Below are 22,745 nucleotides of genomic sequence, written 5' to 3'. Positions count from 1 at the left end.
GACTCAGGCAATCCTTCCACATTAACCTTCCAAGTAGCTAGAACTATAGGCATGAGCTGTCATGCCCAGCTTATTTCTTGATTTATTGTAGAGACAATGTCTCACCAAGTTGCTCAGGCTGGTTTTGGAACGCCTGAACTCAGACAGTCCTCTCGCCTTGGCCTGCCACAGTGCTAGGATTACAGGTTTGAGCCTCCACACCCAGCCTTTGGCTCCACAATTTAATAACTTGCTAAACTTAGGTGTGCTTCAGTTTTCTTATCTGTACAATGGAGATTTTTAAATTACCTAATTAGATTGATGTGACAGTGCCTAACACATAGCAAGCACTTAATATATGTAAACTCTTATTAAATACTAATGTCATTTAAGAATATAGAAAGGAAAATTATATCAGTACTGTATTTAAGGTGGTTGTCTTTTCAGATTTTGAGGATCATTTTAGGAGTTTAAAAGATAGGGTGACTTTGCTTCGTGGTTTGCCTGGGATGAGGATCCCGGGAGGTGCTTATTGTGCAGATGTGACTGTGAGTGGCATCCTCCTCACTGGCAAGAGTATTTTAGTTTGTGTGATAAATTGTACAATCACCTGATTCACAGGGCTTCCAAAATCGTCTCCTTCTGACGAGGATGGTGTAAATGAATGACATGAGCTGGGGGAGATGGGTCGGCCCTGAGAAGGCGCATACACCGAGGAGGGCAGCCCTGCTCTGCTCCAGCGGCCAAGGCCAAGGAGCAGTGTGGGTCTGACACAGTGGGTCTTGGCTTCTCAAGAGGAAGCAGAAATCTGAAGTTTGTGGAATGAGCCCCCTAATTTTTTATAATTGGCAACTAATTCATACATTTTATCATATGTAAGTTATAAAACAGTTTTTTAAATGTGCAGGTTACATGATGGTCCAAATATATATATATATATATATATGCTCGTGAGTTACCGGTTTCAGATAACTGAAAATTACTTAATGAATCAATTCTATTGTGAAAACTTAATATGTATTTTTAAAAATATGGTTAATATATCAGACTTTGTAGGGCTTTTAACCCCATTAACATATACTAAAAAGTGTATGATAGTACAGTTATAAGACGGGAAAAAACTTACCCTATAAAATTGCCTCAAGGGAAATCTGGGTAGCATATTTAGACTGAGAAAACTGAAAAAAGATAGTGCTCAGTTGACCAAAACTGTGAGACCCGTTGACTCTTTTTTTAACTTTTTATTTTTTAATTTTAAAGATGTGTGGTACAATTCAGGGTTAGGTATACAAATGTTCATTATGCAGGTACCCTTATTAATGAATTAAAATGATGAAGAATTTTTCTGAAGGCTGTTTAGTATGTACTATTAATATATTATGTTTATATGTATTACATTAATATTAATTAGTTAATATTATAAATTAACATATAATTGCAATAGTGAAATTAGAAGTAAACGTACAGTAGACAAGAAATGTAATTAGTGCCACTACTTGAAATGTGCTTCAAATGATTTCTTGTAGTTTAGATTCCTAGATCTTTGCTTTGAAAACAAATTTAAAAATTTTTTTTCTTTTTAAAGATCGTTTTAAAGAAATAATTCATATACGTCTGGACGAACTTCTCCGTGTTTTAAAGTCTATAATGAATAAACATCAGAACCTCAATTCCATTGATCTTCAAAATGCTGCAGAAATGCTTACTGCGAAAGTGAAAGGTAAGGAAGATATTTGAAAAGTGACTTACTGTGGGTAAAAAGGATCCAAGTGATACATTTTGGTTCATCACTATATAACCATCTTCTCTTAAGACATTTATATAATGTATATCAATAAGGAGTTATGTATACTTTTGTATTTAAATAGTCCCACTAAGTCACACCTAAAGCTTTCTTCATTTTAAAAAATTGAAGCCTTATCTGGCAGCAAGCATGGTAGAAAGACTAACTTAAACCAAACAATTGATGATTAAAATTTGAATTTTATAAGTGAGTGCATGTTCTTTTGAGGTGACTTCTAATATACAGGAAGTCTTTGTTATGTGAGGACAGTTGATGTTGGAAATGATCATCTGTAATGACTTGAAAGAGGGAACCAAATGGAGAAAAAGAAGGCTTAATTGAGACCTTATTTTAAAATGTGAAAATGACATCAAAATTGTAAAATAAGTTTATCTCATATATATGTGTATTGTGTGTTTATTTAGAACCTATATGTGATAAAACTTGGAATCAAGAATTGGACCATTATCCTCTGATGAAATGACTTGCCACTCAAAATTATTAAAATTGTTCTGAGGTATATGAGAAGGATTGAGAGTCAAGGGAGTGTTGAGAAGAGATGAGATTGGAGGCAGGGGCATCAGGAGGTTGTTAGGAATGATAGGCTAGATAGGGGTTGAGGTCTGAGCTAAGGCAGAAGCTGGGATGTGGGAGTAGAAGGCAACTTTCCATATAAGAGGGAATGGATATTGATTTGAGAAAACATAAGTTAGGTTGAATGTTAGGGGTACAGAAGAGTTTGGAGTTGAAGACGTAGACTTGGGAATTGTTGATGTATAGTTGGTGGAAAGGTATGACACCAACTCAGAGTGTATAAATAGAGGACTGACAGGAGATCCCAGGGACAGAGAGATGATAAGGAACCAGAGACACCCCTAACAGCTACAGAGATGATCTGAAAGGAGGTGTCATGGAATTTTAAAAGTGCGGAGTTTTAAGAAGTGATCATCAGGGTTAAATGCCACTGATAAGGTTAAATGGATTCAAGGAGTGTAGCTGTAAAAAGTAACCTTGGGTAGCAGTGATGTAGTAGCTGCAGTGACAGACAAGGTAACAGCAATCCTGTGATCAGCACCATGGAGCACAGAATAAGGAGCCCATTTTAGGCCAAGTGAGGAAAGGAAAGCCTGCTTTGGGGAAAGGGGTTATCTGTCCTGAATCTCAAAGGTCAAGGAGGCATTAACTGGGCTGGGATAGGTGAGGATGGGACTGTGATGTACAAGAGCTCTATATGGGAGGAACATGATGAGATTGGTGAACACACTCATATTTGGAGAGCGTAAAGGGCAAGGTCAAGGTCAAGGGATGAGACAGGAAAAGAAAATAAAAACCTTGTTTATAAAATATTGTTCCTATACTTAAGGTCTATCCCCCACATACTACCTTTTGACATAGGTATGTTGACATAGATATATTAATATCCTGTTTAAGTGGTTTCTGTATTTCTGTATTTCAAGCACTGAAAAAAATGCAGATGATTTTATTTGTTATGTATAATTTTTAAAAATTTTTTTGTGACTAGAGTGCAGCTTTTTATTTATTGTAGAGATAAGATCTCACCAATTTGCCCAGGCTGGTCTTGAACCCGCAGGCTCAGGCAATCCACTTTCCTCAGCCTCCCAAAGTGCTGGTATTACAGGCTGAGCTACCACGCCCAGCCCAAATGATTTTAAATGGAAAACATGGATAGCTTCCGTCTTGACTTTCGAAAATGTGCTTATTAACCAAATTTGCTTTTAAACAGATTGTTTACAAGTACCATTTAACTTTACTTAGATAGGGAAATTTGTGTCTATAGATAGTAAAATTTCCATGCTTGGAAATAGCGACCTAGCTCAATTGTTGTCAGGAGCTATTGTGTGCAGTCAGGATGTCCTGGGGAAGGAGTATGCCTGTGGGTAGTTGGTGTCCACATTCTACTGACAGACTTGACAAACGTGACCTCTAAGCTGCCTTGAAGGTCTTTTATCTTTGAGGTAAAGCAATCTTTTGAATATTATTTCCCACTGTGACTGTCTTTACACTTGGGAGTATTATTTGTTTTACTTTTGTGTTAGTATGACAATTTAAAAGGGGAACACTATTTTGTTGTTGGGAAACTTACTTTGTTTCGCTAAGACTCCATGAGATTGGAAAACTTTAAATATTATGTTTTCTTTGGGGTAAGTTTATATGTTTTTAAATAAAATCTTCCTTCTCACTCCAACTCTTACTTTTGAGGCCATCTAAAAATATCATTGAACAATTAATTGAGTTCAAATCAGAGCTTATTTAATTGTTCCATTGAATAGCAATTTAGTTTTAAAACCTGGAAAGGCACAGAGTAGGTCGAAACCATTTTTGAAAGTCTATTTTTTGCCAAACAGTCTATGTGCTTTGCATGCTTTAATCTTTGCAAAAACAAACAAACAAACAAACAAACAAACAAAACCTACAGAGGTACATTAGTATCTATTTCAGAAAGGAAAACTTAAGCATTACTGTTGTACGGTAGGAGCAGAAAGCTGTCAGGAGTATGCAGATCATTTACAGCATTTACATTTTTGAAAAAACAACATTGACCTAAGTAAGCATTTGATTTGCTTTGGAGATTTTAACTGTCAAATGCATTTTTAAAATTTACCAAACTATTCAAAAGAACCATATGGAATAACTTTAAAATCAGAGATATGTAATCTTGTGTCACCACAGGTCTATCCACTTCCTCTCCATAATAAGCAAGAAATTGGAATCTTTAATTCCTTTTATTTTTTATTTTAAATATGGAATTTACCTTTTAGTAACTTTAAAAGAATAACCCTTAGCTTTTCCCCATTCATTCTGGTAGTGATTTGTATTTCCTGTGTGTCCTCCTGTTTCCAAGCAGGAAGTTCTGTCTGACAAAATATTTGCAATATGGTAAGAGAGATACAGACTATTTTTGAAGGAGATAAAGACATCTTTAGAACTCAGTAATTTATTTGCATACTTTAGTATTTCTGTTATAAGAAATACTAAGTATTTGAGCTGTTTTCATTATTTTCAGTTATTTGGTCAATCTTATTTGTTCCATAAATTAAAATAACTCTTTATTTAGGTTTTTCATGTATGTTTTGCCCTATATTTGCCCTTAAACAGAAAAGAAAAATAAACCCTAATTTTCTTCCAAGATTGTAGCAGCCTCATGTTTCTGTTTTGCAAACTTTATGTTTTTAATATGCAGTTCCTCAAAATGCAAATAGTATAAAAGGGTGTTCAACAGTGAAGTTTCTTTCCTACCTCTGACCGCGAGCCCCTATTTCTTTCCCTAGATAAGCAGCAATTATTACTGGTTTCTGGTGTATCTTCCTAGAGATATATTATGCATATGCAAGCAAATACATGTCCGTGTTCTATTTTTTAATCTCCTTCTGCTCCTTGCTCATTGTTCTGAGTTATCTGCACATAAAGGGTTTCCTTATTCTTTTGTTATTTATTTTGTTTTTTTCAAAGCTATATGGTAATGCATTATGTTAATGTACTATAATTTATTTAATTAGTTCACTACTAATAGGTATTTGGATTGTTTCCAGTTCTTTCTGTTACAAACAATACTTCAATAAGTAGTCATACAGATTCCTTGATGAGCAATTGCTGGATTAGCCTGCATGTGTGTTTATATTTTTGATATTGCCACATCCTTGGGTAGAGGTTCTGCCTTTTTTGAGGCTGATCCATCCACCTCAGCCTCCCTAGGAGGTGCGTGCCACTATGCCTGGCTAATTTTTTGATTTTTTTGTAGAGATGGTCTCGCTATGTTACCTGGGCTCAAGCAGTCCTCTCGCTGTGGCCTCTCAAGGTGCTGGGATTACAGGCTGAGCCACGGAGCCCGGCACATTATATCTTTAAATGTTTTTCAAACCATGGGCCTTGACTCATGACATCAAGTTAGTGGATTTGACCAGCATTTTCTAAAACAAGAGAATAGAAATGAAAAATTAGAAGCAGCACCCATTGTGTAAGATTTCAGTACGTTTTAGGAACTTGGTGTTATATAACTGATGTATGATGTACATGGTCATGCTGTCCTGCATATTTTGTTCTAAAGGTTTTGGTCAAAAAGTTTGAAAATTGCTGCTCAAAAAGGTTGTATGAATGAAATCAATTCATGTATTTCTTCTTTTTTTTTTTTTGAGTTGGAGTCTTGCTCTGTTACCCAGGTTAGAGTGCAGTGGTACGCTCATGGCCATCGCAGCCTCAACCTGCTGGGCTCCGGTGATCCTTCCGCCTCAGTCTTCCAAGTAGATGAAACTACAGGCTCAAGCCACCATCCCTGGCTGGATTTTTTTGATATATTGTAGCGATGAGGTCTCACCAAGTTCAGAGTCTAATCTCAAACCCCTGGACTCAGACAGTCCTCTTGCCTCCCCTTCCCAAAGTGCTGGGATTACAGGCGTGAGCCATCACTCCCGCTCATGTGATTTCTTAAAGAGATACTAAGCATGTCTTAGGGCTTAGTGTTGTGATTCAATAGGGAACCCAAGAGAGACTATTGTTTAAGCAGCATTTTGATGAGGTTGTGAAGAACTGTTAATAGGGGGGAAAGGATGGATACAGAGACACTAATTAGCAGGTTGTTACACAGTGAAGACTAGGACTTTTAAACTAAGTCAGTGACAGGGGAATGGAAAGGAAGAAAAAGTAAGTACTTCAGAGGCATTTGTGAGTGAAGCTAATGAGCTGAGCATGGCATGGAAAATAGCAGGTGAGAAGTAGGGGAAGCAACAAATCACACAGCCAGTTAGAGATGTAGGTCTGGAGCCCAGAGGTTAAAACTGGACAGGGAGTTTAGGAATTGGTTCCCTTGAAGGTGTGAAAGCGAATGAGGCTCTGCTGTAGAGAAGGCCATGGTGACAACTGTAGGCTGAGTAGGAAGGCAGGCCCAACTGAGGAGAGAGGCTTATGCTTATGAATGCCAGGCTTGTATTCTAGGTGCTTCACATTTGCTTTCTTAGTTATTCCTCACAATAACGGCCATTTTACTTATGAGGAAATTGAGATCACTTAATGTACGCAGAGTAACACACACAGTGATAGAGATCAAATTTGAACTCAGGTCTGAAACTCCAAAGCCTTTACTTCTTCCAGTTACTGTAACTATTGCTTCTAAGAGAGCAGGATACTTAGATATGGAGGGAGGTCGTTAGTGTCCCTAGTGATTATAGCTGACATTAGTGAGGATATACTATCTGCCAGACACTGTAAAATTCTTCACATGAATTATTCCATTTAATCCTCACAACAACTTTTTGAGGTTAATACTCTTGTTACATCAGCTCCCGTTTGGCAGATTAGGAAGCTAGGACATAGACGTTTGTCCAAGGCTGCATACATATTAAGTGATAGAGATGTTGAAACTTGCAGAAAGGTCAAGTAGGATGAAGACTTAAAAGAAAAAAGGCTTCCAATTTTGACTGATAGGTTATTGTTGACAGTGTTGTTCAGTGGTATTGTATGATAATAACTAACTTTTTTTTTTGAGTCAGAGTCTCACTCTGTCGCCCAGGCTGGAGTACAGTGGCATGCTCAAGGCCACCACAGTCTTGACCAGCTGGGCTTAGGCAATCCTTCTGCCTCAGCCTTCCAAGTAGCTGGAACCACAGGCGTGCGCCACCACAGCCAGCTAATTTTTTTTTTTTTTTTTTTTTGATTTGTTGTAGAGATGAGGTCTTGCCATGTTGCCCAGGCTGGTCTCGAATCCCTAGACTCAGACTATCCTCCCATCTCAACTTCCCAAAATGCTGGGATTACAGACATGAGCCACCATGCCCATCTGGTAAAAGTTAACGTTTATTGAACATTTTCTATGTAACAAGCTCTGCTGTAGGTTCATTTCACCTTCACAACAATTCTTGAAGTACATAAGTATTATCCCCATTTTATGTGTGAGGAAGCCAAGGCACAAGGGGTTAGAGTATGTAACATGGTAAGAGACAGGATTAGGATTTAACCTAGGCAGTACTGATTTCAGAACCCATCCTCCTAATCAGGGGTTGGCAAACAGGGACTGGTGGGCCAGATCTGTTTTTGTAAATAAAGTTTTATTGGAACACTGTCATTCTTATTCATTTATGTATCATCTGTGGCTCCTTGCAACAGAATTGAGTATTTGCGACAAACCATATGGTCTAAAAAGCATAAAGTATTTACTATGTGACCCTTCACAGAAAAAGTTTTCCAACCCCTGATAACCATTAAACTGAGTGAAAAGCCAAGTCTTGAGTTTAAGATTAATTTGGGAGGAAAGCAAAATAGGCCGTGTCATTACCTATAGGTTTGGTAGTGAAGAAGTAGTAAATTAGATTGAATAGTAGTAAATTAGCTTTTGGCTAAATGAGCATTTTTTTCCACATAGAAAAGATTTTAGTATGTTTGTAGTGTAAGAAAAAATGTCAGTTGAGTGGCTATAGGGAAGCTGTCAGGGAGGAGCAAGGTTGATATAGGGTTTTGGAGAGTGTAGGAAGGAGTAGGAGTATTTATTATTGGAAAGGAGCCAAAGACTTTTTTGAAACACTGAGCAGGAACAAAAAGAAATATATTAGATATTAGAAATATAGGACTGTTTCATGGTGCGTGCCTGTAGTCCCAGCTACTCAGGAGGCTGAGGCAGAAGTATCAACACCCGAGCCCAGGAGGTTGAGGCTGTGGTGAACTGTGATAATGGTACTGCACTGCAGCCTGGGCGACAGAGTGAGACCTCGACTTAAAAAAAAAAAAAAAGAAAGAAAGAAAGAAAAATAAATCAAGGTCTGTTTTGAAGTGGAGGTAAAGGCAGTAATAGGAATTTTCATTAGATGCTGTAACTTCAAGTAGGATGATGATAAGGAAGGAGGGTGGTTCACATGATGGCCTTCTCACGACTCACAGTTGTTAGAATTATTAGTTTTTAGTCTCCCAGTTATGTTTAGTGCCATGAAAATAGTATAAGAAAGAAAGAATAATTATAGAATTTTGGATGGTCTTTAAAGTCTAACAGGTTAAAGCTAGGAAATATGAGTAGGCTTTACATTTTTGATGGCATGTTATAAATTGCTACTTTAAGTCTGCTTTACAAGCATTTTTAAAAACAACTTTATTGAGGTATGACGGATGTTTAACAGGCTAGTCATATTTAAAGGGTACAACTTGATAAACTTGATGTATGTGTACCCCTGTAAAATCATTGTCATGATCAAGATAATTGTGCGCCTTTATAATTTCTTCTTTCTGCCTGTACCTCCTAACTTCCATCTCACAAATTCTTATGTTATGTTTTCGTTTTTAATTATGTTCAAAATATTTTTTTAATGTTCCCTTTTCTTCTTTAACCTCTGGTGTAATTAGAAGTGTGGTATTTTGTTTTCAAATATTTGGGGATTTTCCAAAGATCCTTCTGTTACTTGTTTCTAATTTAATTCCATATAGTCACAAATTATATTTTGCCTGATTTGAATCCTTTTAAACTAACTGAGTCTTGTTTCATGGCCCAGAATATGGCAGTGCTCTTTGGCAATGTTCTTTGCTCAGAAATCTATTTTGTGTGGTATTAGACATTGAATTGTGATAATTGTAGTGCTTATCATGGTTTGTTCTTTGTTGCCTGATAGCCAATGTCTTGAAAAGTATTGTTTCTTATATTTTATATGGGTTTTTAAAATTGTTTCAGGTAGAAATATAATCTGTTTTTCCATCTTGGCCAGAAAAGAAGTCCAAGAATATTTTTTAAAAATTATTTGCAATGGTTCTTAAGTTTTTCTTTTTATTTGTTGGGTATTTAGGAAACTCTCATGAAAAGTATGAATCTTAGCCTCCCTCTGCCCATTTACAAAGGCTATGTAAAATTTTGGTTTTAGTTTTGTGAGGTTTATAGATCATGATGGTTTTACAGGGGTACACGTGTCAAGTTTATCAAGTTGTACCCTTTAAATATGTAGTTTGTTAAACACCAAGTTTAATTCATTCCTACCCAGGAATTCTTGCTTTCTAATCTTACTTGCATAGTGGAATCACCTGGGCTCTGGAGCTTTTGAAAAAAAAAATCTGTGCTTCACCACAGGCCTATGAAATCAGAATCTTTGGTGGTGGGACTTTGTTTTTAAAACTTCCCAGCTAATTCTAATGTGTAGACAAGATTAAAAACAACTGTGTTTTAAAGCAGACGATGACTTCCTCTTCACGTGGTTTCTCTACCTTTATTGACAAGGATGCTAGGAGGGTGAGATACAGGGAACCAGTTGCCCCTTAAAGCCAGCCTAAGTGGATTTTTTTATTACTTAAAAAATAATTGCGAATTCCACCTTCAGATTTTGTTTTGGTAAACTGTCTGGGCTTTTAATAAGAGTGTGTACAGAGTTAAAACAAGAAACCCTTTTCTGTTATTCTTTAACAAAGTGCAAAATATTAGAATGTCTCAATTGTAAACAAAAGGCAGTTATATATCAATTAACGTGGACCTCAGGGCCCAAGAACCTGTTATAAGAAATAAGACTATAAGTAAATAGGAATTTAAATTTTCTGAAACACTGGGTGTTTTTTTTTTAATGTGATATGCTTTGTTATAGACTTTATACTATGTCAGTTTTATATATGACTTCAGTTATTGGTAGTCCATAGTAAAAAATGTACCTCATATTGACTTTTGTGAGCACGATGTGTTTAACTGTTTTTAAAAATGCCAGAAAGCAGTAAGCAAAAAAAATAGCATAGAACACTCTTTAGATGAGAGGTCTGATATAACATGGAGTCTGACTCCAGGACTGATAGATTTCACATTGGGACACTTTTTAGGTGTGTTAAATTGTGTAATGCATGAAGTAGTTTGGAATGCTGGCTAAGTTTATGCAAGCTTATTCTTTTGTATGATTTTCGTAATGAAGAACTTGAACATCATATCCATTTTGTATGTTAGGCTTCTCATCTTCTGAATCTTCTAACGTTTCTTGAAGTAATGGTGAATTTTTAAAGGATTAAATTATTTGGTGTAAATCTAGTTTAAAATATTTTCTTCCTCACTTACTGCAACCAACTTTTCCCTGTAGCTGTGAACTTCACGGAAGTCAATGAAGAAAACAAAAACGATCTCTTCCGAGAAGTGTTTTCTTCTATTGAAACTTTGGCATTTACCTTTGGGAATATGTAAGTAGAGGACTGTCATTTAAAGTAACTGGGCCTAGGTGTCTGAGTGAGAGTTTGTTGATAATCCAGTATGGTACACGGAAAATAAAGTATTGACCAGCATAAAATATTATCACAATTTTGGAAAAGCCACATTCTGTGTTGCTTTATTAGAGGTGTCTTTCTTTACAGCTGTTTGGGAGCAACATTCATTTGCAAGTGATTGTGGTTTACGGGACTGGATTTCTGGAGTTTGTTTCTTAGGTTCTTGCTTTAAAAATTTATTTAGATACCATGTTGAATGTAAAGCCTGTGGCAAAGTATAACGTCTTGTCTTTTTGTTGTTTCTTTTTTTAACCTCCCTGTATAGCCTTACAAGCTTCCTTATGGGAGATGTAGGCAGTGATTCATTGTTGCGACTACCTGTTTCTCAGGAAAGTAAGGTAGGCAAAGATTGTGTGAAAGCAAATTGTTTAATGTTTTTAACTTAATGTATTAACAGCTTCCTAAGAAGTTGATTCCCTCTTAATCTCAGCATTACTCTTTGATAGTTTTTGAGTTTAGAAATTACCATACTACCAGACCAGTTCATTTTCAATAGGATTAATTTATGGGAATAAATTATCCTATAATTTCTGGATATAATAATGTATCTGTCCTGGAATAATAATTTAGTTAATTTAGTTATACTTTTTAAGTGGACTGTTATGTTAAAATAACATATCTTCATACTTTTATAGCGTCTTATGTAATGAATCTATGTCATATGGTCCAGAATGTTAGTAATTCTTAACCATTTTTTCCTCCTGACATTGCCACGGTTCTTCAAGAATGGTGCAAACTTAGAAAAATAATATAAGAAGTAAAGAGAGCGTTAATCTTCCCACACATCCCACAGTGTTTTTTACCATGAAATATTTGTTACCCTGTAGGTCTTAATTCACCCCATAACCATCCCTCTGGGTATTTCACAGGATTGGGGTTGGAAGAAAAATTGTTAACGGAATAATAGAACATGAGGAATGTATGGAGCATATTGCTTTAAAGATTTATAATAGTAGCAGTTTGTTTTTTTTTCTGAATGCAAAATATGTAAACAAACTACATCAGGGACATGTGTTGATCATTTCTTGAAGAAGATGATCAAATCCAAAAATGATTTCAACAAATAATATGTGGAAATGTGCCAGGTACTTGTATTATATCAAAATAATATAAAACTTTAGGTCCTTTTAAAAATGATACAAAATATGAATACTCACTTAAGGCATTTGTTATAGCTCTTACAGTATTATAAAAAATATTATGACTATTTCTGAAGCCATCTATTGACAAATGAAGGAGAATGGTGACGAGTTTTATGGTCTTTAAATCTTCTGGCCGGTTACAGTGGCTCACACCTGTAATCCCAGCACTCTGGGAGGCTGAGGCAGGAGATCATTTGAGGCCAGGAGTTCAGGACCTACCTAGGCAACATAGCGAGATGTCCATCTCTACAAAAAAATAATTAAAATAAAAAGATCTTTAAATAGTTTGCTGTTATTCACAATTTTTCCTCAGTTTTGTCTTTTTAAACTGTTGCTGCTACTTCAGAAGATAATAAAACATTTTATCTGTGTGACAAGACTGAACAATTTCAGTGCTAGGTGTGAATCACATTTCCTGTTCCTGTGCTTCTGTTGTGCACACACGTTATACTAACTCTTAATAGGAAATACATTTCCTTTTTCTTTTTTTCCTTCTTGCACTTTGTTTTCCTTTTTTTGAAGTTTTTAATTTGCTTTAGGGAGTGGAATAAAAGAGTCATGAGGATATGTAATGCTAAAAATAAAATTACTTTGTTTGACAAAGGGTTTTGACAAATACCCTTTAAAAATAATAGCTGCAGTGTATTTAATAGTGGTTACTGTACGCTATGCACTGTGTTGAGCCTACATCATCTTCCTTAAAACAGCCTTATTAAGGCAGTTTTTTTGTTTTTGTTTTTGTTTTGAGTTGGAGTCTCACTCTTGTAGCCTGGCTGGAGTGCAGTGGCATGCTCACGGCCACTGCAGCCTTGACCTGCTGGGCTTAGGTGATCCTTCCACTTCAGCCTTCCAAGTAGCTGGGACTATAGAGCATGCCACCATACCCGTCTATAAAGTAGTATTCTTATCACCCCTTTACAGAAAGGCAAACTAAAGTTAGGTAACTGAAATATGTAGCTCAGTGTCATACAGGTAATAATAGAATTGGGCTTCAGACCCAGGCTGCTTTGATTTCTTTTGCATTGAATCCCTGCATACCTTATATTGCCCAACTAAATAGATCAGATATGTTTAAGATCTCAAAATTTTGGTAGATGGTGTTTTTCAGCACAGTTCAATAAGGTAGTCACTGGCCACATGTAGTTCTTTAAATTTAAATTAATCAATAATTAAATAAAATTAAAAGTTCACTTCCTAGTCACACTAGCCATTTTTTAAATGTTCAAGTTGCTACATGTAGTTAGTAACTACCTTATTGGACAGTACAGATATAAAACATTTTCATCACCACAGAAAGCTTTGTACTAAGCTATTTAATAGACTTTCAGAGATGTGCTTTTATCGTATAGTAAAATGATAAAAGATGACTGAAAAAGACAGATCTGTTTAGATAGCCTTCTATTTAGATTGGTTTTCTAACTTCTTGACTAGTATTTTTGGAATCTGCAGAATGTAAAGTTTTGAAGGGATTCATTAATGTTAACGGATGCTGTTAGTAAACAATGAGGTTGTTCATTCTTGGATGATGGGAACTGTTGTTGTAAAAAGCTATATGATTCTTATAAAGCATTCTGGTGTTTAAACAGACTTCTCGGACCCTTTGAGTTTTAAATACTTGAAATTCTTTACCAGGAATTATATCAGAATTATATCAAATTGGGGTAAAAAAAATTCTGAAGCAAAGATTTGTCATCTTTTGCTCTAATTTTAAGTTTATCTTTTTCCATGTTGCAAGTCTTTGGAAAACGTTTCTTTGGAATCAGTGGACTCATCCAATGAAAAAGGTAATGCTCGAGGGGTTTATAACTTTGATCAAACTTTTTGCAGCTCCTTTTTATAAATCTCTTCTTGCTTAGTAGCCCAGTGTATTCATTTTTAATGCAAAACGCTACGTAAAGGTTTACATGTAAAACTTAAGGGAAGTGACCTGCTAGAGTAGAAAGATGATGTGATGATATAGATTGATGAAGACTTGTATAAAGCTCATAGCTTGATGAATACTAGAAGTACATAATACGTAAGATAAAAATATATTATAGTTTGAAACCATTTTAAGTTTAAACTGTGACCCTTTAATACTGTTTTTCACTTGTATTTTTTTTAAACCAGTTTTTATTGAAGAACATCTTAGGATCTGAGGGCTTCTTTGTTTAGAGCTGTTATGTGATCATATTTAACATATACTTACCATGGCTATTTCTGTTTTCAGGAACTTTTTCTGCTCTAGAGCTAGACAGCGTGCTGTTAAAGAACACTGACTCTATAGAGCTGGCTTTGTCATATGCTAAAACCTGGTCAAAATATACCAAGAACATAGTTTCGTGGGTTGAAAAAAAACTTAACTTGGGTGAGTTGCCCTTTGGAGCATCTGGTTAATTTTGGAGGATAATAACTAAATTGTAATTCATTTTCTACAGATTATGAGTAATAAGATTCCAGATTAATTACTGTTCTATTGTAATGAATATAATCATTATCCAGTTTTTCTTCTTGAAATAGGAAAGGTGCTTCTCACGTTAGATGCACTTATTTTTGTTTGTTTGTTTGTTTGTTTGTTTTTTTAGTTGGAGTCTCACTCTGTCGCCCAGACTGGAGTGCAGTGGCCGCTCTCGGCTACCGCAGCCTCGACCTGCTGGGCTCCGGCAATCCTTTCGCCTCAGCCTTCCAAGTAGCCACAATTACAGGCATGCGCTACCATGCCCGGCTGATTTTTTGATTTATTGTAGAGATGAGGTCTCGCCTGCCCAGGCAGATCTCGAACCCGCGGGCTCAGGCAATCCACTCACCTCAGCCTCCCAAAGTGCTGGGATTACAGGATGAGCCACTGAGCCCGACTTAGATGCACTTATTGAACATGTACTGTGGGCCAACCACTAGACCTAGGGACACAGAGACAATCAGAATACTGTCTCTGCCTTTAAAGAAGTCATACTCTGGTGGGTAAAAAGAAATGCAGTCAGATGATATCGTCAAAGGAGATAACAGCAACTACAGATGTGTGAGCAGAAGGCAATGAAAGCATAGAAGAAACATCTTAATAGTTAATATTTCCCCAGTGTTTTACAGTTGTCAAAATGTTTTCATATTCATTATCTCGTTTAATACTTTCAAAAGTCTGGGAAGTAGCAAGACAAGAATTTTATCCCCATTTTATAGCTGAGACAAGACAGGTGATTTTTCTAAGGTTATAACCTATAACTGGAAGAATATAGTATCTACCCAAAGCTTGTGCTCTTCCTACTATATTACTTGCTTTTAATGGAGAATACTAGTTAGAATCACCTTAACAGCCTTGAAAAGGGACAGTACACAAGCCTAGGACCTGTCCTTCATGGAGCTGAGATCCATGCAAGTGTGTTTTGAAAAAGTTAATTCTAATGAGCACTTAACAATTAAGAATCACTGAGGCTGGCATGGTGGCTTATACCTATAATCCTAGCAATTTGGGATGTCAAGGGAGAGGATTGCTTGAACCCAGGAGTTCAAGACCAGCCTTGGCAACATAGTGAGACCTCGTCTCTACAAAAATTCAAAAAATTAGCTTGTAGTCCCAGCTACTCGGTAGGCTGAGGCAAGAAGGATCACCTGAGCCCAGGAGGTTGAGGCTGCAGTGAGCCGTGACTGTGCCACTGTACTCCAGCCTGGGCAACTGGATGAGACCCCCACTCAAAAAAAAAAAAAGTCACTTCTTTAAGAGGTAGGTGTGATGGCACGAAGCCCAGCTATTCTGGAGGCTGATGTTAGAGGATCACTTGATGCCAGGGGTTTGAGGCCAATCCTAGGCAAAGAGTGAGACCCAGTCTCTTGGGAAAAAAAAAAAAAAAAAATCACTGTATTATATCAAGATACATACTAGTCATTGCAATCACTTTTTAATTGTGGAGCTACAAGTAATTTTAGAGTTTGGAGGGGAAAAATACGTTAATGTTACTTTCTGATGTGTTTTTCAACCTTTTCAGAATTGGAGTCTGCTAGAAATATTGTAAAGTTGGCAGAGGCAACTAGAACTAACGTTGGAGCACAGGTAGGTGATCTGTGAAATTCCAGGGTTCTGTTACAAGAGACTACTCAGATGAGCTCCCAATAGTGCCTTGCAAAATCAGAAAATTTTAGTTAGTATGGGAAAGTACTTAAATGCTAATCTTCTCATTGACAAAATACAATTCTTTTGAGTTTAGTTGGAGGTCCATTATGAAAAAAACTAGGAAATTCACAGTTTTGTACAAATACTGATTATCTTGATAGCTACTACTACTTTTATTAACTAGCTTTATAATTAATTATAATTAATTTTCTTTAATATTTTTCTCTAGTCTTGTTCATGACTAGTCATCTTTCTGTGTGGGGAAGTCTAAACTTAAAGTTTCTCTTTTTGAAGAAGAGAGTGGTGGGTCTGGAATTCTTGTGCCGTTTCTGTTGTAAAATTTACTTTTCAATTTTAAATTCTAGGAATTTATGCCACTGCAGTCTCTATTTACCAATGCTCTTCTTAATGATATAGAGAGCAGTCACCTTTTGCAACAAACAATTGCAGCTCTCCAAGCCAACAAATTTGTACAGGTAAAGATTATATTTATAGTACACTTATTTTTTTTATAACAGCAGACCTTGGAAAACAGTTTTTTCCTCTTTCCTTTTTAAATACCCTTGACAGCCTCTACTTGGGAGGAAAAATGAAATGGAAAAACAAAGAAAAGAAATAAAAGAACTTTGGAAACAGGAACAAAATAAAATGGTTAGTATTAAAATGAAATTTAACATGCCTTTTTGAGAATGTCTAAAATCGTCTGCAGTATATAATGATCTATCTACCTGATGCTCTAAAATGCTTTCTTAACTAAATTGCTGAGCATTCTAAAGACACTTGTACAATAGGGTTTCTCCCACATTCTGTGCTTAATACTCTTTTCTGTGTAGTTCGAAACGGAGAATGCTCTCAAAAAGGCAAAAGTGTTATGCATGCAACGTCAGGACGAATATGAGAAAGCAAAATCTTCCATGTTTCGTGCGGAGGAGGAGCACCTGTGTTCAAGTGGGGGATTACCAAAAAATCTTAACAAGCAACTAGAAAAAAAGCGAAGGTTGGAAGAGGAGGCTCTCCAAAAGGTAATGCTCTGTTTTGTTATTTGCAAGTTGAATTAGCAATAAACTGTTACTGGTTTCGTTTCAAATGACAGTGTCTGCCAGAGTCGCCTGGAGTACTTGCGGAAACGGATTGCTGGTCCCATTCCCCAGAGTTTCTGATTTAGTAGTAGATCAAGGGTGGGGCCCAGGCAGTCTACACTTTTCACAAGTTACCAGGTGATGCTGCTGCTGCTGGTGGGAGCCACACCTGAGAACCACTATGCTAAGAGACTTGAATGTGGGAGTTTGTGAAAAATGTCTTAGAGAAGGCAGTAGTTTAATACTTTGCTTAACTGTTCAGAAAGTTCACCATTTAGATAGGGGTGATGTACTAATTCCAGGACCTGATAGCTAGGGGAGACTGAAGTTTTGTATTATTGATGAAATATAATTTCTATAAGATTACATGGAAAGCGTTAAATATAAATATAAAAGGCTGTTGTATTTTTATTTTATCATTTATTTATTTATTTAAAATAAAGACAGGCTCTCGGTATGCTGCTCGGGTTGGTCTCAAACTCCTGGCCTCAGGCCATCCTCCTGTCTCGGCCTCCCATGGTTCTGGGATTATAGGCCTGACCAAAAACACAATTTTAAATAGAAATGGATATTTATTTTATAGACAAACACTTTACTAACTGTAAATCATCCTTGACTATTGAAGTCAAGTGCCCTTGAATCACTGACCAGAACAGATTATATGTTATCTTTAGAAATACTCTATTGAAAACATAGAATATTTCAGAATTTTCATGGATAAAAGCTTTCAGTTATCTAAATTTAGCTTTATATAATAACTATTTGCTTTATAATATAAATTCTGGTGATCAATTTTTTCCATGATAATCCTAAAGGTAGAAGAAGCAAATGAACTTTACAAAGTTTGTGTGACAAATGTTGAAGAAAGACGAAATGATCTAGAAAATACCAAAAGAGAAATTTTAGCACAACTACGGACACTTGTATTCCAGTGTGACCTTACTCTTAAAGCTGTAAGTAATTTCTTCAGTATTTTGAAGGCAAGAACTAAAAAAAAAAAGTATATCTGCAGAAGGGACAGGGATGCCTGATAAGTCATGGTTCCTATGGGACCTAAATTATGAGATTAACAGGACACATGGAGTTTGAAAATTAACTTTCACTTTCTCACAGTGTTACATAGTTTGAGTTACTTTTATTTTATGTTTTTGAGTTGAAGTCTCACTCTGTCACCCCGGCTGGAGTGTAGTGGCATGCTCATGGCCACCCCAGCATCGACCTGCATGGCTCAGGCGATCCTTCCGCCTCAGCCTTCCAAGTAGCTAGAATTACAGGTGCATGCTACCATACCCGGCTAATTTTTTTTTTTTTATTGTAGTGGCGCGCTCTCTCCACGTTGCCCAGGCTGGTTTCAAATCTGCAGGCTCAGGCAATCCACTCACCTCTGCCTCCCAAAGTGCTGGGATTACAGGCTGAGCTGCCGAGCCCAGCAAATGTTTTTCTTTCTTCCTTTTTTTTTTTTTGAGTTGGTCTCTCACTCTGTCGCCCAGGCTGGAGTGCAGTGGCACGCTCACAGCCACCCCAGTTTGACCTGCTGGGCTCCAGCGATCTTTCCACCTCAGCCTTCCAAGTAGCCGGAACTACAGGTGTGTGCTATCACACTTGGCTAATTTTTTGTTTATTGTAGAGACGAGGTCTCAACAAGTTGCCCGGGCTGGTCTTGAACCCTGGGTCTCAAGCAGTCCACTCGCCTTGGCCTCCCAAGTGCTGGAATTACAGGCTGAACCACTGAGCCTGGCCTTGAGTTAACTTTTAGTACAATTACTTTGATAAACACTTGCTAGAGTGTTTATCCATTCACCAGTTGGACATTTGTGTGGTTTCCAGTTTGAGGTGATTATGAATAGAGCTACAAGAATATTTGTTTACAGGTTCTTATTGAACATAGACGTTCCAGAATAGATACCTAGGAGTGGGATTACTGATTAGTGTGCTAAGTGTATAGTTCCCTTTATAAGAAACTGCCAAACTGTTTTCTAGAATGACTAATATTTTTCATTTAAACCAACAGTGTGTAAGAATTCCAGTTATTCTGTGTCCTTGACATTTGTCAGTTGTTTTTAAACTTTAGCTGTTCTAATAAGTGGATAGTGGTATCTAAATTGTTGTTTTTATATTATGTTTCTAGAATGACTGGAAAGATCTTGAGCATCTTTTCAAGGGCTTATTTATAGTCTGTATTTTGGCTTTCTTTTCTTTTTTTTTTTTTTGAGTCAAAGTCTCACTGTTCTCTAGTAGCATGAGTACAGTGGCATGATCATGGCTTACCTCACTCTCTACTTCCTGGGCTCAGGCAATCTTTCTACCTAACCCTCCCAAGTAGCTGGGACTCCAGGCGTGCACCACCCCACCCAGCTATTTTTTTAAAATGTTTTTGCAGAGATGAGGTCTCACTATGTTGCCTAGGCTGGTCTTGAACTCCTGGGCTCAAGCAGTCCTCCCACTTTGTCTCCCAAAGTGCTGTAATTACAGGTATGAGCCACTGCACCTGGCATTATTTTGGCTATTTTAAAAATTGAGTTGCTGTTTTCTTATTGTTAAGCTTATGTATATTTTCTCCTATTCAAAAGCTTCTCTTTTTATTCTTTAAGCAGTGTCTTCCAGGGAGTGAAAAGTGTTAATTTTAGTAGAATCCAACTTATTAGTTTCTTCTTTTATGTATTATGCTTTTGGTATTGGATATATCTAATAGAGTTTCATCTAACTCAGGGTCACAAAGATTTATCCTATGTTTTCTACTAAAAGTTTTACAGTTTTACATACAGGCATATGGCATCTTGAGTTAATTTTTGTATAAACTGTAAGGTAGGGGTTGAGATTCATTTGTGGCATATGGATATGATAATGTTATCTACAGGATTTTAATTTTTGAACATGACACAGAGAAGTCAATGCCATTGAAAGAAGAATTTATTACTTACATTTCCCCAGAGAAGGGAACACATCAATCCACACAAGACCACAAGGGAAATACCAGCATTTTATGGTGAGCATAGCAAAAATGAAAGGAAAGCTAAGTAGTTTTTATTGGGGTTTTCTCAGGAAAGGCAAGGTGGTCAAAGTAAACAGTTTAGTAAGGGCTAGTTTGAACTCCCTTTTGGGCTTTGAAGCTGTAGGGATGGTCTCTATTTCTGTTTGTCTGGTACCTGGTCCTGGGATGATTTAGGGCATAGAAAATGATTGACTTATGTAAAGAGTTAGAGAAACAGGTGATTGCAGGCTGTAGACTTGGGACTTATTCGTTTGCATATGAAAGATGTGATTCTATCTGAGCCCTTGACTGTCTCTAAGAATAGACTAGCCCCAAGGATGGGCAATCTCTCCCTTGTCAGCATGCTTTTTAAGATGCCAAAATTTTATAAATTAGAGGGAAAAAAACATGGTTAATACACTTGTTTTGATATCATTTTTTGGAAACATTATGCCATTTTCACTAAATTGCCTTTGCATCTTGGTCAGAAATCAATGTGGTCAACATTTGTGTATGTCTATTTCTGTATTCTCTGTTTTGTTGCATCTATATACTTGCCTATCCTTTTATAAAATCCCACTGTTTTGATTATGCTTCCTTCATAGCAAGTCTTAAAATCAGGTACAGTAATGTGGGTCTTTCAGCTTCATTCTTTTATGGAATTACTTGAGTATTTAAGATCCTTTGGCCTTTCTTAAAAATTTTAGAATCAGTTTGTTTATATCTACAAACAAAGTCTTGCTAACATTTTGGTTGGAATTGCAGTAGCTCTTAAATCAGATTGGACAGAATTGACTATGTAGTATCTTAACTATATGAAGTTGCCAGTCCATGAACATAGTATGTCTCTTCAATTATTTAGGTCTTTGACTTTTTTTTTAAAGTCAGCATTTTGTAATTTTCAGTACATACATCTTTTATGAATTTTGTTAGATTTAAACCTATGTATATATGTGTTTATTTTTTGGGGGGGCTATTGTGAATGATCTATATACATATATACACAACACATACAATTTATGTATGTATGTATGTGTAGATTTCATTTTATTTAAATTCTTATTGTTCACTGTTAATACTTACTTCTACAGTTGTTTTTTGTATGTTGATCTTGTATCTTGCAACCTTGCTAAACCCACTTGTTTTAGGAACTTTTTGTATATTCCTTGGGTTTTTCTACATAGAAAATTATGTTACCACCAAATAGGGACAGTTTTACGTTTTCCTTTTCAATCTGTATTCCTTTATTTATTTTTCTTGGTGCACTAACTAAGGCTTCCAGTACATTGTTGAATAGGAGTCATGAGAGAAGGAGTCCTTGCCTTATTCTCTATCTTAGCAGAGAAACACTCAGTCTTTCACCATTAAATAGGAAGATAACTGTAGGTTCCTTGAAGATGTCCTTTATCTCAGCGATCCCCAACCTTTTTGGCATTGGGGACTGTTTTTGTGGAAGGCAATTTTTCCATGAATGGGCATGGAGGAGGGGAGGAGGTGGTAGAAATCATCAGGCATCTGATTCTTATAAGGAACGTGCAGCCTAGGTCCCTCACATGCACAGTTCACAATAGGGTTCATGTTCCTATGAGAATCTAATGTCACCACTGAGTTGACAGAATGCAGAACTCCACTCAGCTGCCACTTACCTCCTGTTGTGCGACCTGATTCCTAAAAGACTACAGACTGGTACCAATCTGCAGCCCAGAGGTTGGGGACCCCTGCTTTATCTGGTTAAGACAGTTCTCTTTTTTCTAGTTTACTGAGGTTTCATCATAAATAAATATTAGATTTTATCAAATGTTTTTCTGCATTATTTGATGTGATCATGTAGTTAATCTTCTTTAGCCTGTTAATATATGGTGGATTACATTGATATTTGAGTATTGATCTACCTTGTAGTCCTGGAATAAGCCTCCTGGTTATTAGGCATTGTTACTTTTATATATTTTTTTGATTCAATTTGCTAATATTTTATTGAGTATTTTTTGTTTTTCTTCTCTATTGGTGAAAGATATTGATATGTCTTCTTTTTTCCTTATACTATCTTTGTCTGGTTTTGAAAATATCAGGGTAATTCTGGCTTCACAAAATGAGATAGAAAGTGTTCCCTGTTATTCTGTTTTCTGGAAGAGATTTTATGTTTCATTGGTAATTTGGTAACATTCCCCTAGTGAAAGTATCAGGGATGGTTTTTTTGTTGTTTTGGAAGATTTTTTTTTTTTTAAATACATACTCAAGTTAATTATTTCTATCATGGAATTGGTCCTTTTAATCTAAGTTGTTGAATTTATGTGCAAAATATAGTATTCTCTTATCCTTTTAATTTCTCAGTGGGTTGTAGTGATAGCCCCTCTTTCATTCCTGATATTGGTAATTTGCATCTTTTTTCTCTTTCTTTTTGGTGAATCTAGCCAGAGGTTTACAAGTTTTGTCATTTTTTCAAAGACACAACTTTTAGTTTCATTGATTTTTTTTTTTTTTTTTTTCCCTC

The 22,745-nt window shown here is 36.3% G+C and overlaps 1 protein-coding gene across 1 annotated transcript in view; it reads left to right on the top strand.

Annotated features, from left to right (window-relative positions):
* ARHGAP29 (Rho GTPase activating protein 29) overlaps positions 1-22,745 on the top strand; it is a 61,496-nt gene that overhangs the window by 13,514 nt on the left and 25,237 nt on the right. The window contains exons 2-11 of the mRNA XM_008074611.2: positions 1,565-1,699; positions 10,798-10,894; positions 11,244-11,316; positions 13,856-13,904; positions 14,330-14,467; positions 16,080-16,144; positions 16,570-16,680; positions 16,775-16,855; positions 17,038-17,226; positions 18,099-18,236. Coding sequence (XP_008072802.1) covers positions 1,565-1,699; positions 10,798-10,894; positions 11,244-11,316; positions 13,856-13,904; positions 14,330-14,467; positions 16,080-16,144; positions 16,570-16,680; positions 16,775-16,855; positions 17,038-17,226; positions 18,099-18,236 — 1,076 coding nt within the window. The remainder of the gene's footprint in view (positions 1-1,564; positions 1,700-10,797; positions 10,895-11,243; positions 11,317-13,855; positions 13,905-14,329; positions 14,468-16,079; positions 16,145-16,569; positions 16,681-16,774; positions 16,856-17,037; positions 17,227-18,098; positions 18,237-22,745) is intronic.

This window comes from Carlito syrichta, unplaced genomic scaffold (assembly GCF_000164805.1).
Source record: "Carlito syrichta isolate Samal-C Ts95f unplaced genomic scaffold, Tarsius_syrichta-2.0.1 Scaffold316502, whole genome shotgun sequence".
Classification (NCBI taxonomy): Eukaryota; Metazoa; Chordata; class Mammalia; order Primates; family Tarsiidae; genus Carlito; species Carlito syrichta.
This window is presented reverse-complemented; position numbering and strand designations above follow the sequence as displayed.